The sequence below is a fragment of the Coregonus lavaretus genome (assembly GCF_964263955.1).
Source record: "Coregonus lavaretus genome assembly, chromosome: 16".
Taxonomy (NCBI): Eukaryota; Metazoa; Chordata; class Actinopteri; order Salmoniformes; family Salmonidae; genus Coregonus; species Coregonus lavaretus.
The window spans coordinates 30,054,313-30,073,000 of record NC_140003.1 but is presented as its reverse complement, the minus strand read 5'-3'; the positions used below and the strand labels follow the sequence as shown (position 1 = coordinate 30,073,000).

Below are 18,688 nucleotides of genomic sequence, written 5' to 3'. Positions count from 1 at the left end.
TCCTTTGAGAGTATAGTATATATATGAGAAACATATAAATGGTAAAATACTGATACTTTATTTAACAAAATGCAGCAGAAAGTTCATACAGTACATACAGCAAAGACTCCTTCCATCCGTTAAGGCAGAAACAGAAAATATTTTGAAAAAGATACATATTCTAATCTAGCCTATGGTAGCATTTCAAATAAGATTAATTGTTTCAGATCCACTGTTTCAGCTTTCTTTAAATACAATACAGTATATGACTTTATATGAGTTTTATTTTGTGGTTCAAAAAGTTCACAAATGCAGAATTTGTGTCGGGCCAGATTTCAATCATAACGTTTTAGACTTCAGTATGATTGAATTAGGGTCTCAGGTCAACTGATCAGTTTTGTCTCTGGGAGACATGGTGGAAGCAGGTAGGGTCAGGATCAGGGTTAGATGACAGGGTTAGAGGTAAGGGGTCAATAAGGGTAAGGACTGAAATAAGAGTTCATAGACAGGTTGAGGTTAGGATGAGGGTCGAAGTTAGGATGTGGGTCGAAGTTTGGATGAGGATAGGGTTAGAGGTCAGGGTCAGAGGTTACAGGTCAGGGGTAAGGACAAAAGTAAGGGTCCATGGCTGAGAGATGGGACCAAGGACAGACCCAGTTACAGATCAGGGAAGAGGTTGGGCATAGATGTGGTCAGGGTTAGTGTTAGGGTCAGGAGGTCAGAGGTAAGGGTCAAATTACATCTTGTTCTGAGGACCTATACATTTATAATGAACTCAAATTAAAGCCTACGGTCGTTAAATAACATATTTTAATGCAATAAAACAGTAAAAGCTTTACATCTTACCATCTTTTCTCCATTATGTTTACAAGTTATTTACATATTTGAACAGACTGCTGGTTGGTAGATCTTCGGACTGTTGAACTTGTTATTGTTGAACCCTTCAGAGGACTTTGTCCCAGGTGCTATAAATACAGTCTGTCTCTGTCCCTGTCCATCTGTTGTTCTCTGTCTGTCTGTGTCTGTCTGTCCTTCAGACCACATCCATGGCCTGGCTGAGCACAGAGCTGCAAGGAATGTTGATCCTCTGAAGGATTTCATTGCAATTGAAATATTCTACATTCACATTTCACAGGTTATTCAAGTTGTTCCCAGAAGGTTCAGTCAGTAGTCTGATCTGATCTGGACATCACAGCAGCCCTGCTCCAGGGCAAGTCACATGGCAACTTCGGCCATTTCGGACGCAGCTTATAGACAAGCAATGTTTCCATGATGTATGAACCAAATTGCCAGCCATATTGGAAGTTCTCATTTATAATGTTCCATTTACTGATGCACATTACTTCCTCTCCCAGAGTTCATCACTTCCACTCCTTAGTGTTCTACTCATGCAATACTGCAGACTGGATCGTTCCGCCATTTTAGATGCTGGAGAAACTATCCTGCTCCGTTCTGCTCCATCTCTGTCTGTGGTTATACGCGTGTGGTAGAATGTGTGTGTGTGTTGGGGTGTGTGTGCATGTGTGTATTGGGCAGGTGAGTGTTACTGTAAGGACTATAGCCCTGCATGGGCTGCACCCCCACAACAGAGCCAGGTGTCATGGGGGTCATGGGGGTCATGGGGGTGGTGGGGTGAGAGCCAGGGGTCATGGGCAGGGACCTGGGGGTCATCAGGGGCACGTCGTCAGGGGAGCGTCTCAGGGTCAGGGTGTAGTCAGGTGGACAGGTCAGTCGCAGGGTGTCCAGAGTGTTGTAGATGTCCTGTGTGTCCAGCGTGTCCAGAGCCTCCAGCGTGTGGTGTATGTTGTGTGTGTCGTGTATCTCCAGCGTGTTGTGTTGGTGCAGAGCCTCAGCCTCCAGCTGCTTCAGAAGCCCCTCCCCCTGCAGCTGGTGTGTGATGTCAGCGTTCATGATGTCACGGCGTGGAGGTGGGCGTGGCAGCCTGCGATGTTCCATCTTGCGTTTGTCCTTCTTGTAGAGCAGAGCTGCAAAGGCCAGGATGTTGAGGAAGAGGAGTGAGGCTCCCACTGCAATGGTAACACTCAGCTCAGTGGAGTAGTCCTCCATAACGGGGTGTGGGACCTGCAGCTCCTCCCCCTGCAGTGCTGGAGCCTGGGGCGTGGCCGGGGGGTTGGGGTTGGGGTGGCGCGTGCTACCCAGGCCCAGGCCTTTAGACAGCCGCTTGGTGTAGGAGTGGGGGGTGGTGTCCTGGGGAGGGCTGTGGGTTGCAGAGGACACGTACTGCAGCAACTCGTTGATGTTGTGGAGGTGGGGCACCAGCTGTAGCCAGAACGCTGTCTTGGCAGCTCTGGAGTTGGATAAGAAAAATGTTTTTGGGGGGTTTTGCAGTAGAATCATCATCCATACAAAGAAAAAATACATTTCACAAGGAATCTGATAAAATATACACAATAACAGTACAAAGTGGTTCATTATACATTCTTGAACAAGATATGGCAGCAGCAAGATATCTGTTGCTCTTGGAAAGGTTGGCAAAGAAATGTCTACCTGTAGTGGTCTGTGATTATCTGATCTATCTGTAGTGGTCTGTAGTGGTTTGTGATTATCTGATCTACCTGTAGTGGCCTGTGACTATGTGATCTGTCTGAAGTGTTCTGTAGTGGTCTGTGATTATCTGATCTACCTGTAGTGTTCTGTAGTGGTCTGTGATTATCTGATCTACCTGTAGTGGTCTCTGACGCGTGGCTTCAAGCCGATGTGCAGGTACAGCTGTTCCTTGGGGGTGTACTTGGCCCAGGCCACCTCCTCAAAGCGGTTGGGTTTGGTGTGGATGAACTTGGTGTCCTGGGGCACCGGCTGGTTAGGATCTCTGAGACGAAGCACAAACACAATCAGAAATAGATCTTAAAAGTGAACCGTGGTTACTTTACCATTCAATAGAGGAAAGTAAGAGATATTTGTTAGCGAAGGAGTTAGACAAGAGATTTTTCTCACCCTGTCTTGGCGAAGTTCGTCCAGTATGTCATGACCACGGCGCTGAGCATCACATCGTTCTTAGAGAAGTTACAGTTGAAGAGGTCCGTGGGTCCGATCAGCGGTAGACCGAACACATACGGCACCTCATCTCCGTGGGAGGAGTCAGCCCAGGCGGGCGATGTGTCACTCTGACAGTGGTGGTAGAAGGAGTAGAAATATGTTGGCGATCCGTACTGGGCGTGGAGGTCTGCTGTGGCCACCGCCGGCGCCACCCACTGGTGATCAGTGAACAGCGCGACTAGCGTCTTCCGCCGGGTTTCAGGGTTCTCCCGGTCGGCCCAGTCTGTGTACATGAACTTGATGCTCTCTCTCAGCGTGTCCTTTTGCAAGGATAAAAACAAGGTACAAAAATACCTTGTCAATAAAGCACATGGGAGCATAGATAGATTGCAGTATGCAGAGTGCAGTTTGACTTTTTGCTGAACATATTCTTTGCCCTCCAACACCTTGCGTAGAAACACTGGGTGGGCATATACATTTTCCTACAGCCTACCTTCCCCTCCGGGTAGCCGTAGAGACTGTCCACGAAGTCCGACACGGCAAAGTCAAAATCGTCGCCGGAGACACCGTCCTCACTGTCAACAATCCCGTCAACGAACTGAAGCCCCTCCCCCTGGTTCACACCCAGCATGATGTCATAGTTGAGGAACTCCCCCTGTGTGTGAAGAACAGGGTTGACAATAACAATATTGTGCATCCTTAACCCTGACTCAGAACCCAGAACCAAATCTTGCTAAATCTAATAAACCATATTTTATTATTAACTTTTATTTACTCAGGGGAGCCCAATTGTATTAATTTTTTACTCCATATACAAACATTACGAACAACAACTTATAGACGCACACAAACAATGAGTACATCTCATCTGCCCGGACCCGCATGCTCACACCCCCATCCCTAGTGCACACCCATCCCTAGTGCATGCATTATTGTTTGCCACATGGCCTGCAATTGTATCAATTTGTTTTTCTCAGTCACCCATGCTATTTAAATATTTAAATAATAAATCATTTGATTTTTCCATTGTGTTAATGATGGTGGATTGATTGATTTCCACGTTTTTACAATACGTATTTTCAAGATGAGTGATGAGAAGAGAATCGTCCAGCCCATTGGGTATCTCACCACACCCCCATATGCCATGTCTTGAAATATGCAGACAGACAGATTAAAAGTACATTTACATTGTAATACTTCTGACAGCCAACTTTATAGCTCCGCCCACAACTTCCGGACTTTATAGCATTCCCAGAAAGCATGGATTATTGAGTCATTATTAGTTTTACACGTAAGACATGAATTTTGTCTGTTGTATAATACATTCTATACATTAGCTTCTACTGGATTAAGTGTACATTTTCGTTAACTGTAATTTCGTTAGTTATGCTCCAACTTTCCCTCCATCTTGTGCCAACATCAGTTATTTTTAGTTTATATTAATATTTTTTTATAAGCGATTGTCAGTTGGATGTGTCCTCTGCAAGGTTTTGTATATTCCCTACTTGCTCTTTGTTGTTGTCTTGCTCAGTGTTAAATAACCTTTACATTGTTGATTCCTGCGTCTGTGTCCTGCCTCTTCGTATCCTCAGTACTCGTCACAGAATCACACACCAATCACGAAGATGGATGCAGCAGGTAATCCTCCTGGTGTTTCCCAGCGCCTCGACCAGCACCAGCAGCAGATTGCCCAGCTGAACGCTGCCATATAGGAAGTGCTCCAAACGCTGCATAAACTGACCATCGCTCCGATTCCACCTCAGGGAGCGGCGAGTGCACCCAGTCCACCTACTCCCGTGCTATCACCAATGTCTGAGGGACCCCTCGCCCTGCCGGAGTGCTATGACGGGAAAACGACAAAATGTAGAGGCTTCCTGCTACAGGTTTCACTGTATCTGGCGCGTCAGCGTGGGGCATCTCCATCGGACCAAGCCAGGATAGTGCTGGTGATTTCGCTACTGAAGGGAAAGGTGCTGGATTGGGCCACGGCCGTCTAGGAAGGAGGTGAGGCCGCAGCGCTTCCCTACTCCACATTTCTCGCTCGGTTCAGGGCGGTGTTCGATCTTCCCACGGAGGGAAAGGACGGGGGTGAGCGTCTCCTCCGGCTACAACAGGGAGAGGGGGCCGCGTTCGAGTACGCCCTGATCTTTCGCACAGTGGCGGCATCTTCCGGCTGGAATGAGCGTGCTCTGCGCAAGGCCTTCAGTAGAGGCTTACGGAAGGACATCACGACAGAACTCGCATGTCGGGACGACGAGATGGACCTTGATACCCTCATTGCCACGTCCATTTGTCTTGACGACATGTTGGGAGACCAACAGCGTTCCCAACACCTCCCGGAGCCTCGACGCTCACCCCATCGGAGCTATGGAAGCCGCCCTGCCTCCGGGTCCTCACCCATGGAGGTGGGAAGCACCCCCTACACCACCACGGACCACATATCTCCTGGCGGCTCCCTATCTAGGCGGTATGACTCCCGTCGCCGCTCCGTAAGTGTTCCTTCATCACCTGTCACCAAACCACTGTTTTTAGTTCCCCTAATGGTGAATGGTTCTTCCTTCTCTTCGCTTTCAACGGCAATGATAGATTCCGGATCAGCGGGGAACCTTATAGATAGGGAGCTGGTCTCTGAATGGGGGTTGTCCACCGTGCCACTGCCTTCTCCGCTACACCTCACCTCGCTGGACAATAAACCACTTGGATCAGGCACCATTACGCACGTCACTCTCTCCATTACCATCACCATTCCCACACTACTGGAGCACCACGAGGAGCTGTCCTTCCACATTGTCACATCACCCCTTCACCGGATCGTCTTGGGATTGCCCTGGCTCAGACTACACAACCCCACCATCAATTGGATCACTAAGAGGATCACAACCTGGTTCTCCTCATTCCGGAGGACCTGCCTGCCGGTGGTTTGTTGTTCCACGTCAGTGGAGAGTCCGGAGTCCGCCCTCCAGCCCAACATTTCACGTGAGTACGCAAATCTCTCCGATGTCTTCTCTGCCTCCAAGTGTCTCCCTCCTCACTGGCCCTGGGACTGCGCCATTGACCTGCTGGAGGGACAACACCCCCCAAAGAGTCACATTTACTCCCTCTCCATAGTGGAGACTGAGGCCATGGAGAAGTATGTGGCGGAGACCCTGAAACAGGGGTTCATCAGACGCTCTACCTCTCCTGCCTCCGCCAGCTTCTTCTTCGACGCCAAAAAAGACGGAGGACTGAGGCCGTGCATTGACTACCGGGGGCTGAACGCAGTCACCACCAAGTACCGGTACCCCCTCCCTCTGGTTCCGTCGGCCATCGAGCAGCGGCGAGGGGCCCGGTACTTTACCAAGTTGGACCCAAGGAGTGCCTACAACCTGATCCGAATCCGGGAAGGAGATGAGTGGAAGACTGCATTCAGCACTACCTCAGGCCACGATGAATACTGCGTCATGCCCTACGGCCTCGCCAACGCACCTTCCATGTTCCAGTCCTTCGTCAATGATGTGTTCCGAGACATGCTGAGTAGACAGGAAGCTGTTGGCGGTGGTCCTCGCTCTGGAGGAATGGAGACACTGGCTGGAGTGCGCAGTCCATCCATTCCGGATTCTCACTGACCACCGGAATTTGGAGCACATACGGGCAGCAAAATGGATGAACTCTCGTCAAGCCAGGTGGGCCCAATTTCTTACTTGCTTTCAGTTTATTCTGTCCTACCACCCAGGATCCCAGAATGTGAAAGCCGACGCACTCTCCAGGATGCACCATACCGGAGAAAGGAAGGATCTGGGGGGTCCTATCTTGCCTCCGTCTCTCATCGTGGCACCTGTCGTTTGGGATGTGGACGAAGACATCCACCTGGTGGCTCAGGAGGACCCAGCGCCTGCCAACGCCCCTCCGGGGTGCGTGTATGTACCCACCAGGGTCTGTGACCGCCTGCTGATCTAGGCGCACACCACCCTTACGGCAGTATTACGCGCATTCTCTCTCACAAAAGTACTGGTGGCCCACCTTGGCTACTGATGTCTCCCGCTATATCAACTCCTGTTCCATATGTGCCCAAACAAAGATACCTCGGAACGCCCCGGCAGGCAAACTAGTTCCTCTCCCAGTGCCTGAGTGACCTTGGTCACACCTGTCCAGAGACTTTGTCACTGACCTCCCACGGTCGGACAGCTCCACAACAGTCCTGGTGGTCGTAGATCGGTTCTCCAAATCATGCCGTTTTTTGCCACTAACTGGTCTTCCTTCTGCTCTCCAGGTCGCTGAGGTCCTGTTTCAACAGGTCTTCTGGCATTATGGACTTCAGGAGGACATAGTCTCGGACCGTGACCCCCAATTCACCTCCCGAGTGTGGAAGGCTTTCCTGGAGAAGATCGGGGCCACAGCCAGCCTCACTTCCGGGTATAGGCCTCAGTCGAATGGGCAGGTGGAGCACATGAACCAGGAGCCGGGGTGGTTTCTTCGTTGCCACTGTCAGGACCGGCAGTGTCTTGTCGTGTACTCGCTCTTTGTTGTTCTCTTGCTCAGTGTTAAGTAAACCTTTACATTGTTGATTCCTGCATCTGCGTCCTGCCTCTTCGTATCCTCAGTACTCGTCACACCTATCATATGAGCATCCGTTTCCGACTCAAATAAGATACCCTCAAGGTCGCTCTGAAATTTTGTGATATGTAACTTTTAAGTTGCATGTATTTAAAATGACTGTATCTTCATTGGTCAGTCCAAAATTACTTTTTAATTCTGTAATGGAAATACATGTATTTCCTGTTACCAAGTAATTTACGTTTTTTATGCCTTTAGTTTTCCATGTGGACCAATTTATGAATTCTGAAAAGCTGTCCAAGGATCGTTCCATAAGGTTGTGTTTTTAGGGAGTGATATTGGTTCTTGTAGAATATGTTTCATTTTCTTCGATATTGTTATAGTGTTCTTAAATATGAAGTGGCATCCCTGTCTTGTGCCCCTTTCTAAAGCAATTTCAACAGATAATATATTATTTGTGTATATTTTGGCTTCATTACATTTATTATTTCAGCTGGAAAGTTGAAAGCTTCCAAAGTTTTGAATAGAAAAAGCCATTCTAGACAGTCAAAAGCCTTTTTCAGCATCAACAGCCATTTTTGATAAATGTATATCTTGTTTTTGGGGTTATTGTATTAAACTGGAACATGTTCTTGTATTTGTTTGTGTCTATTTTTAATAAACCTTGTTTGATTAATATATACTGTTTCAAGTCTGGTAAGACTTTTGCCATTCTATTGCTTATAAGCTTTGTTATTATTTTATTGTCACAATTTATTAAACGTATGGGTCTATAATCAGCAGGGGACTCATAACATAACTGTAATAACCGTTTGATACATGGAACTAGGAAGTATTGAATTGAGTGACATGTGCTTTGTCATTTGTGTAAATAGTGGGGCTACCTTGTCCCAAAATGTTGAATAGAATTCTATGGGAAAGCCATCCATTCCTGGTGCTTTTCTCCATGCTAATATTTTAACAGTATCTAATATTTCTTCTTGGGTGATCTCTGTTTTTTCAATGGTGTCCTGAGGACATAAAATAAAATATAAAAACTACAAGATAGAATAACAAGTACATTACATTAGAACATCACAAACATCACAGGCATCATAAACAAATTATTAAAGTCAATCAAAACAATTGCACACCTCGGTGAACTCATTTATCATCAGGGTTTTAAACTGCCTTAGTGGCACCAGGGAATCCAAATGTAATGAATTTTGAAAGTGATTCCAAAAATCTGGAGGATTAAAACTAAAAGCGGATTTACCTAGTTCGGTGGAGACCCGAGGAATCTCAAGAGTCAACCAACCCTGTGAAGGGGTTTGGTATCTCATGTTTTTATACTTTAACAACGAAGTTAGGTAAGTCAGGAGCTTGTATAGTAGAGCTTTGTAGACAAAAAGGGAGTAATGAAGTGATCTACAGGACTTTAATGAGGACCAGCCAACCTTTTAATACAGGATGCAGTGATGCATATTAAAACTATCACCTGTGACAAAGCGAAAAGCTATGATAGATGGCATCCAAAGGTTTAAGAGTAGTGGCTGCTGCATTCCGATAAATGGTGTCACCGTTGTCAAAAACTGGCAGGAAAGTTGACTGTACAATCTGCCTCCTGCTGATCGGGGAGAAGAATTATCTATTTCTATAAAATAAGCCTATTTTAAATCTCAGCTTCTTAACTCGTTTTTTGAACGTCAAATTATTATCAGTCCAAAAGCCCAGATATTTATAGTCGGGAACCTGCTCAATGAAAGAACCATCCAATGCATAAATGTGTAAGCCATCTGATTATTTTTTTTACGCCCCTACGGTCAGCCGTAGGGGCAATAGCACACATAACAGTGTCATCTGCATACAGATGAATGTTACAGGTTTTTGGAGATAGACCAATTTTATTTATATAAATAGTAAAGAGGACAAGTCCCAAAATCGACCCCTGCGGGACACCTTTAGTAATATCGAGGAAACTTGACACCATCAGAAAGCACACATTGTGTCCTATCTGACAGCTAGTTCCCAAACCACTTGCAAGACGCCTGGTCGAGGCCAATTTCAGACAACCTTTGAATGAGTAGGGGATGGTCGACAGTATCAAAGGCCTTTGATAGATCTATACATGTGGCAGCACAGTGATTCCTATGATCTAAGCAATTTAATATATAATTTAAGACAAACGTAGCTGCTGAAATGGTGCTATGTCCAGGTCTAACATTTTCAGAATAACTTGTAATACATGTATAATCTATATAAACCATAGTGTTCTATATTTTCTCACCTGCTCCATGAGTATCTGGGGGTCATCAGGGATGACATCACCGTCGATGACAGGTCCGAAGGCGGTGTGGTATTTAGCTGGAGTGATGTTCTGTTCCACCAGCTCCTGGTAGGTCTTCCCCTGCAGGCAGACGATCAGCTCTGATGAGTCCTCCAGGCTGCAGCCCACCTTGTCCCCCAGCAGCCTTGCATACTTCCCTGGCTGGTAGTTGACCGCCCAGCTGGACAGGGCTGTCCCACTCTGGATGATCGCCTTCTGGAACAGATCTGATACACAGCATGCTGACAGAGGTTAGAGGTCAGAGGTTATGGGTCAGGAATTGGAGGTGATTCTTTGAGAACTGTGACCAGGCTGAAAGTTAGAAGTTAAAGGTCAAGAGTTTGGGTTCAGGGGTTAGAGGTTACTTACCCTCAGAGTAGTGGGACAGAGTTAGCAGGCTGACACAGGAGGCTCCAGCCCCAGAGCCAAACACGGTGACTCTGTCTGGGTCTCCGCTGAATGCAGCAATGTTCTCCTTCACCCAGCGCAGAGCCTGGATCTGGTCCAACAGACCATAGTTGCCTTTAGCTGCCTGGTCACCCGTACTGAGGAAACCTAAAGAAGTAACACATATAAAATACACAGCAATATCAAAGGAAAGTCTAGTAGATATTAGAGTAAAATGTTTAAAATAACACAACAAACAGAAATACAGTGCATTCGGAAAGTATTCAGACCCCTTGACTTGTTCCACATTTTGTTACGTTACAGCCTTATTATAAAAATTAAAAAAATCCACATCAATCTACACACAATGCCCCATAATGACAAAGCAAAAACAGGTTTTTAGACATGTTAGCAAATTTAAAAAAAAATAAACAACTGAAATATCACATTTACACAAGTATTCAGACCCTTTACTCAGTACTTTGTTTGATTACATCCTTTAGTCTTCCTGGGTATAACGCTACAAGCTTGGCACTCCTGTATTTCGGGAGTTCCTCCCATTCTTCTCTACAGATCCTCTCAAGCTCTGTTAGGTTGGATAGGGAGCGTCGCTGCACAGCTATTTTCAGGTCTCTCCAGAGATGTTAGATCGGGTTCAAGTCCGGGCTCTGGCTGGACCACTCAAGGACATTCAGTGACTTGTCCTGAAGCCACTCCTGCGTTGTCTTGGCTGTGTGCTTAGGGACGTTGTCCTGTTGGAAGGTGAACCTTCGCCCAGTCTGAGGTCCTGAGCGCTCTGGAGCAGGTTTTCATCAAGGATCTCTCTGTACTTTGCTCAGTTCGTCTTTCCCTCAATCCTGACTAGTCTCCCAGTCCCTGCCGCTGAAAAACATCCCCACAGCATGATGCTACCACCACCATGCTTCACCGTAGGGATGGTATTGGCCAGGTGATGAGCGGTGCCTGGTTTCCTCCAGACGTGACACTTGGCATTCAGGCCAAAGAGTTCAATCTTGGTTTCATCAGACCAGAGAATCTTGTTTACATTTTACATTTTAGTCATTTAGCAGACGCTCTTATCCAGAGCGACTTACAGTTAGTGAATACATTTTTTTTATTTTTTATACTGGCCCCCCGTGGGAATCGAACCCACAACCCTGGCGTTGCAAACGCCATGCTCTATCAACTGAGCTACATCCCTGCCGGCCATTCCCTCCCCTACCCTGGACGACGCTGGGCCAATTGTGCGCCGCCCATGAGTCTCCCGGTCGCGGGCGACAGAGCCTGGATTCGAACCAGGATCTCTAGTGACACAGTTAGCACTGCGATGCAGTGCCTTAGACCACTGCGCCACACCATGAGGTGTTTCTCATGGTCGAGAGAGTTCTTTAGGTGCCTTTTCAAATCAAATCAAATTTGATTTGTCACTTGCACCGAATACAACAGGTGTAGACCTTACAGTGAAATGCTTACTTACAAGACCTAACCAACAATGCAGTTTTAAAATAAGTGTTAAGTAAACAATAGATAAGTAAAAAATAAAAGCTGTAAAATAACAGTAAAAATAACAGTAGCGAAGCTATATACAGGGGTTACCGGTACAGAGTCAATGTGCGGGGGCACCGGTTAGTCAAGGTAATTGCGGTAATATGTACATGTAGGTATAATTAAAGTGACTATGTACTGGGCCGTACGCACTACCCTCTGTAGTGCCTTGCAGTCGGAGGCCGAGCAGTTGCCATACCAGGCAGTGATGCAACCAGTCAGGATGCTCTCGATGGTGCATCTGTAGAACCTTTTGAGGATCTGAGGACCCATGCCAAATCTTTTCAGTCTCCTGAGGGGGAAAAGGCTTTGTTATGCCCTCTTCACGACTGTCTTGGTGCGTTTGGACCATGATAGTTTGTTGGTGACATGGACACCAAGGAACTTGAAGCTCTCAACCTGCTCCACTACAGACCTGTCGATGAGAATGGGGGCGTGCTCGGTCCTCTTCTTTTTCCTGTAGTCCACAATCATCTCCTTTGTCTTGATCACGTTGAGGGAGAGGTTGTTATCCTGGCACCACACAACCAGGATTGCCATACCAGGCAGTGATGCAACCAGTCAGTTGCCATACCAGGCAGTGATGCAACCAGTCAGGATGCTCTCGATGGTGCATCTGTAGAAACCTTTGAGGATCTGAGGACCCATGCCAAATCTGATCACGTTGAGGGAGAGGTTGTTATCCTGGCACCACACGGCCAGGTCTCTAACCTCCTCCCTATAGGCTGTCTCATCGTTGTCGGTGATCAGGCCTACCACTGTTGTGTCGTCGGCAAACTTAATGATGGTGTTGGAGTCGTGCCTGGCCATGCAGTCATGGGTGAACAGGGAGTACAGGAGGGGACTGAGCTAGCACCCCTGAGGGGCCCCCGTGTTGAGGATCAGCATGGCAGATGTGTTGTTACCTACCCTTACCACCTGGGGGCGGCCCGTCAGGAAGTCCAGGATCCAGTTACATTTACATTTACATTTTAGTCATTTAGCAGACGCTCTTATCCAGAGCGACTTACAGGAGCAATTAGGGTTAAGTGCCTTGCTCAAGGGCACATTTACGTCATTTAGCAGACGCTCTTATCCAGAGCGACTTACAAATTGGTGCATTCACCCTATAGCCAGTGGGATAACCACTTTCCAATTATTATTTTTTTTATTTTTTTTGGGGGGGGGGGGGGGGGGGGTAGAAGGATTACTTTATCCTATCCCAGGTATTCCTTAAAGAGGTGGGGTTTCAAATGTCTCCGGAAGGTGGTGAGTGACTCCGCTGTCCTGGCGTCGTGAGGGAGCTTGTTCCACCATTGGGGTGCCAGAGCAGAGGGAGGTGTTTAGTCCCAGGGTCCTTAGCTTAGTGATGAGCTTTGAGGGCACTATGGTGTTGAACGCTGAGCTGTAGTCAATGAATAGCATTCTCACGTTGGTGTTCCTTTTGTCCAGGTGGGAAAGGACAGTGTGGAGTGCAATAGAGATTGCATCATCTGTGGATCTGTTGGGGTGGTATGCAAATTGGAGTGGGTCTAGGGTTTCTGGGATAATGGCTACAGACGTGAGTGCTACATGTCTATAGTCATTTAGGCAGGTTACCTTAGTGTTCTTGGGCACAGGGACTATGGTGGTCTGCTTGAAACATGTTGGTATTACAGACTCAGTCAGGGAGAGGTTGAAAATGTCAGTGAAGACACTTGCAAGTTGGTCAGCGCATGCTCGGAGTACAAGTCCTCGTAATCTGTCTGCCTTGTGAATGTTGACCTGAATTTTTTTCCCTCTGGTTGCACATTTAACATGCTGGTATAAATTGGGTAAAACGGATTTAAGTTTCCCTGCATTAAAGTCCCCGGCCACTAGGAGCGCCGCCTCTGGATGAGCGTTTTCCTGTTTGCTTATGGCCTTATACAGCTCATTGAGTGCAGCCTTAGTGACAGCATCGGTTTGTGGTGGTAAATAGAGAGCTACGAAAAATATAGATGAAAACTCTCTTGGTAAATAGTGTGGTCTACAGCTTATCATGAGATACTCTACCTCAGGCGAGCAAAACCTTGAGACTTGGCAAACTCCAAGCGTGCTGTCATGTGCCTTTTACTGAGGAGTGGCTTCCATCTGGCCACTCTACCATAAAGCGATGATTGTGGAGTGCTGCAGAGATGATTGTCCTTCTGGAAGGTTCTCCCATCTCCACAGAGGAACTCTGGAGCTCTGTCAGAGTGACCATCGGGTTCTTGGTCACCTCCCTGACCAAGGAACCTTCTCCCCCGATTGCTCAGTTTTTGCTCTGACATGCACTGTCAACTGTGGGACCTTATATAGACAGGTGTGTGCCTTTCCAAATCATGTCCAATCCAATCAAGTTGTAGAAACATCTCAAGGATGATCAATGGAAACAGGATGCACCTGAGCTCAATTTCGAGTCTCATAGCAAAGGGTCTGAATACTTATGTAAAAAAAATTCATCAAAGACATGAACAGCAGGATGTAAATATGGACTTGGAACTAAAGGCCGATCTCCACTTCAAACTAGGTTTGATTCCTTACAATTCTGGGACTAGTAGGCTCACTGGGGATTGGTTGTTACGGCAGATAATTATCAATTTCTCATTAATGATTTTAATAAATCAATAATAACAAGTATTACAGTATGCCGTTTAAACCTAACCCTAATCCAGTAAGTGGCTACAGTTGCGCACTAACCCTTATACTGTAGATACAATGTATTGTCTAAACACAGATTGACAGACATGTTTGACAGTGTAGCCAAATCCCGAGGACCCAGTGACTGATGATGTCATGTGACCGTTGCTCACCACCCTCAGTCAGACCTGAGGTAGACCTGGGACAGCAGAAGAGTCATGTGTCACTGAACACATGCACACGCAAAATGAGTGTGTCACTAATTCACACGCCACATTAGAGACATGAGTGTGTCACTAACAGGATGAGCTGGAGTGTGTGTTACTGAGGGCTGAGCCACAAGATACATGTGACCTTCAATGATTATAAATCAGATCACTTAGACCTCCTCTCCTTCTCCCCTCTTGCTTTCCTCCTCCTTTTCCTCTTGACCCTTCCCTCACTACCTCTTTCCCTAGATCACCTCCTCTCCCACTCTCTTATCCTCTCTCTCTCTCTTCCCTCCCCTCCCCATCTCTTACCCTCTCTCTTATTCCCTCCCCCTCCTACCTCACACCCTGCCTCTCTTCTCTCAATTCAATTAAATTAAAAGAGCTTTATTGGCATGGGAAACATATGTTTACATTGCCAAAGCAAGTGAAATAGATAACAAAAAAAGTGAAATAAACAATCAAAAATGAACAGTAAACATTACACTAACAAAAGTTTCAAATGAATAGAGACATTTCAAATGTCATATATTATGGATATGTACAGTGTTGTACAAAAGGAAAAATAAATAAACATAAATATGGGTTGTATTTACAATAGTGTTTGTTCTTCACTGGTTGCCCTTTTCTTGTGGCAACAGGTCACAAATATTGCTGCTGTGATGGCACACTGTGGTATTTCACCCAATAGATATGGGAGTTTTTTTATCAAAATTGAATTTGTTTTCGAATTCTTTGTGGTTCTGTGTAATCTGAGGGAAATATGTGTCTCTAATATGGTCATACATTTGGCAGGAGGTTAGGAAGTGCAGCTCAGTTTCCACCTCATTGTGTGGGCAGTGTGCACATAGCCTGTCTTCTCTTGAGAGCCAGGTCTGCCTACGGCGGCCTCTCTCAATAGCAAGGCTATGCTTCCTGAATCTTTACATAGTCAAAGCTTTCCTTAATTTTGGGTCAGTCACAGTGGTCAGGTATTCTGCCACTGTGTACTCTCTATTTATGGCCAAATAGCATTGCAGTTTGCTCTGTTTGTTGGTTAATTCTTTCCAATGTGTCAAGTAATTATCTTTTGGTTTTCTCATGATTTGGTTGGGTCTAATTGCGTTGATGTCCTGGGGCTCTGTGGGGTCTGTTTGTGTTTGTGAACAGAGCCCCAGGGCCAGCTTGCTTAGGGGACTCTTCTCTAGGTTAATTACTCTGTAGGTGATGGCGTTGTTATGGAAGTTTTGGGAATCGCTTCCTTTTAGGTGGTTGTAAAATTGAACATGCATGTAGAGTCTCAATTTGGTGTTTGTCCCATTTTGTGGATTCTTGGTTGGTTAGCGGACACCAGTTACTATCGCTCCTTTCCTTTACTCTCTCACCCCACCTCTCCTCTCTCTCTCTCTCACACCCACCTCTCTTCTCTCTCTCTCTCTCTCTCTCACCCCACCTCTCTTCTCTCTCTCTCTCTCTCACCCCACCTCTCCTCTCTCTCCTCTCCTCTCTCTCACCCCCACCTCTCTTCTCTCTCTCTCTCTCTCTCTCTCTCTCTCCTCTCATAAAGCTTAATTGAACTCCACCTACTGTGAGCCATAAACACAAAGCTGTTGGCTCCCCTCTAACCAGGCGTACACACTCTCTCTCTCTCTCTCTCTCTCACCCCCACCTCTCCCCTCTCTCTCTCTCTCTCTCTCTCTCTCTCTCTCACACACACAGATTAATCTGGCTATATACAGGCTGCTAGCTTCTCAGTGGCAACACAGACCAGTGACATTTCAACCAGAGTAAGCCAGAAAGGTGATTAGGCGGAATCTCATGATGATGATGGTAAAGATGAAGATGAAGGTGATGATGATAATGATGATGATGATGACAACGACGCTGATGATGATGATGAAGTTGACTAACCCAGTACTCCCAGCCTGTAGTTGATTGTGATGACGATGACGTTTCCATAGCTAGCGAGGACACTGCCGTCCATCATGTTGCCGCTCCCCTCTGAGTAAGAACCTCCATGGACATACACCATCACTGGCCGCAGACCGCCTTCATCATGGATGTCTGGAATCACACACACAAGCCAGATTTTCTGAGTGTTCAACAGCTCTTGTAGTATGCAAAGAAACATATGTGGGTGCATGCATAAATATGTAGAGATAGATGATTTGTGTGTGTGTGTGTGTGTACTGTACATACTACATACCTTCCTCAGTGGGGACGTATATATTGAGGTAGAGGCAGTCTTCACTCTGCTGTGCCAGGTATGTGCTGGCTATGTCCAGATTGGCAGAGTACCAGAGAGGTAACATCTCTGTCAGCAGGCTGTGTTCCTCTACAGGCTGGGGGCAGACTGGGGAGAACTGGGTGGCGTTCCTCACCCCTGGCCAGGACAGGGGGGGCTCGGGGGGCTGGAAGCGTCTCTCTCCGGTGGGGGGGCGGGCATAGGGGACCCCCAGGTACTGGACAACAGGGCCCAGCAGGTCAGAAGGCAGGGGGGTCAACTGACCCCTCAGTCTGCCCTGGGACGTGGTGATGAGTGACTGGCTAGCAGCAGGGGGGAGGGACAGTACAAGTGAGAGGAGAGGGGGGAGGATGCCCCTCAGTCTGAACAGGGACAGGAGCATGGAGAGGACACACAGTAGAGAGGAGGGCAGAGAGGGGAGCGGGGTGGGGGTAGACGGGGGAGACATGTTGGAGGGACGTGGGAGCGTCGGCGTTGGGTTAAGGTCAGGACTCCGTCTGAGAGTCTAACACACACTCTACACAGCCCTGCTCAGTTTTCTGTGTGTGTTTGTCTCAGAATATGTCTCTCTCCTCCCTGGGTCAGCCAGTCACCTCCCGGTTCTCTTCGTACAGTCACACTGTTCTGCCTGGAGGGAGGGAGAGAGAGAGACAGAGAGACAAACAGAGAGAAAAAGATTGAGACAGAGCTTGAATGATATATACATACTGCATGTACAATGGTTCTCCTCCAAGCATGCGGGCTGAACTGGGCAAATTCCCTCTTCTACTGACAGTTGAAAAAAAAGAGCATGCAAGTTTTGACACAGCCTAGTCTGACAGAGTACAATACCACAAATAAAGGCAGACTTAAAGTATAGACATGAAGACCCCATTAAAACAACATGACTGGCCAGAGAGAACAGGCTGCAACCTCTCAGGGTGCAGAGTGGTAGAAACTGAGAGACATTATCTCCTCCCATTCTCCAACTACAGAGAAACTGAGAGTAATCTTGGTATAATTTTATATTATAGCCAGTGGCGACCCGTTATTCAGGGCAGGTGGGACAGAGCCACCTGTTTTGAGCCCCACCTGTTTTGTTGTTGCCTGTTTTGCCTGTTATTTTGGCATTAATACGTGTCACATATCAGTTTGCAAACAATGTAAAAAAACAAAACAAAAAACATATATTGAGTTAATAAAGCCGCATACAAACATAAAGGTGCTTCAGCCTAGCTCAGTGCTTTCTGTGGTGGAGGGGCAGCTAGCGGAAAATACAGAGCATAGGGGTTGGTCATCTTCTCTAGTTGTGCCGTGATTGGCTCAGTGTTCTGTCACTCATGGGGACACTGCGTCACCACAAAATCTACAGGGAGAGCTAGAAAGTTCAAGCCCCCTTGGGTACTGCCATAGATTTACATTTGAAGTGCCCATCCAAGAAGGGTCAAGGTCATTGGCCACAGATAAAATGACGTCAAATCACGTTATATCTACCGTAGCTTTGATTGGACTGATCATGTCAACATCATACTTTCAAAATCTTAGCTAGCAAGCTAGACAAGCAGTCATCATCATGAATCACGTCGACAATCTACTGGCAAATCCTTTTCAATCCTTGTCATATGAAGATAAATTATAGATCAAACGAATCGGTGCTCATCGGCCATTGCATTGGACAAAAACATTACACAACAAGTTGGAAAATTGCAAATTCAACAATTAGTGGTTTGGAGGGAATCAGTGGCTAACTGAAATCGCTGCAAAGCAATCACTATTTTGCTTCCCCTGCTATTCGGTGGAGAGGGGTGTGATCCAAGTCTGGGTTTAAGGGTCTCTTTTCCAAGCTTAAAAGGATAAACATTAACGCGCAACACCATGGGCCAGAAAAGGTTGAATACATTGGCCATGCTG

The 18,688-nt window shown here is 46.7% G+C and overlaps 1 protein-coding gene across 1 annotated transcript; it reads right to left on the bottom strand.

Moving 5' to 3' along the window:
- Positions 1-1,452: 1,452 nt before the first annotated feature.
- On the bottom strand, positions 1,453-17,246 carry LOC311143313 (neuroligin-4, X-linked-like; the record flags this gene model as incomplete). Its single annotated transcript, XM_084179143.1, has 8 exons — positions 1,453-2,287; positions 2,663-2,809; positions 2,935-3,296; positions 3,470-3,631; positions 9,776-10,041; positions 10,184-10,369; positions 16,465-16,617; positions 16,760-17,246. 8 exons carry the CDS (start codon positions 17,244-17,246, stop codon positions 1,453-1,455), a joined length of 2,598 nt encoding a protein of 865 aa, XP_084035269.1.
- Positions 17,247-18,688: the final 1,442 nt, after the last annotated feature.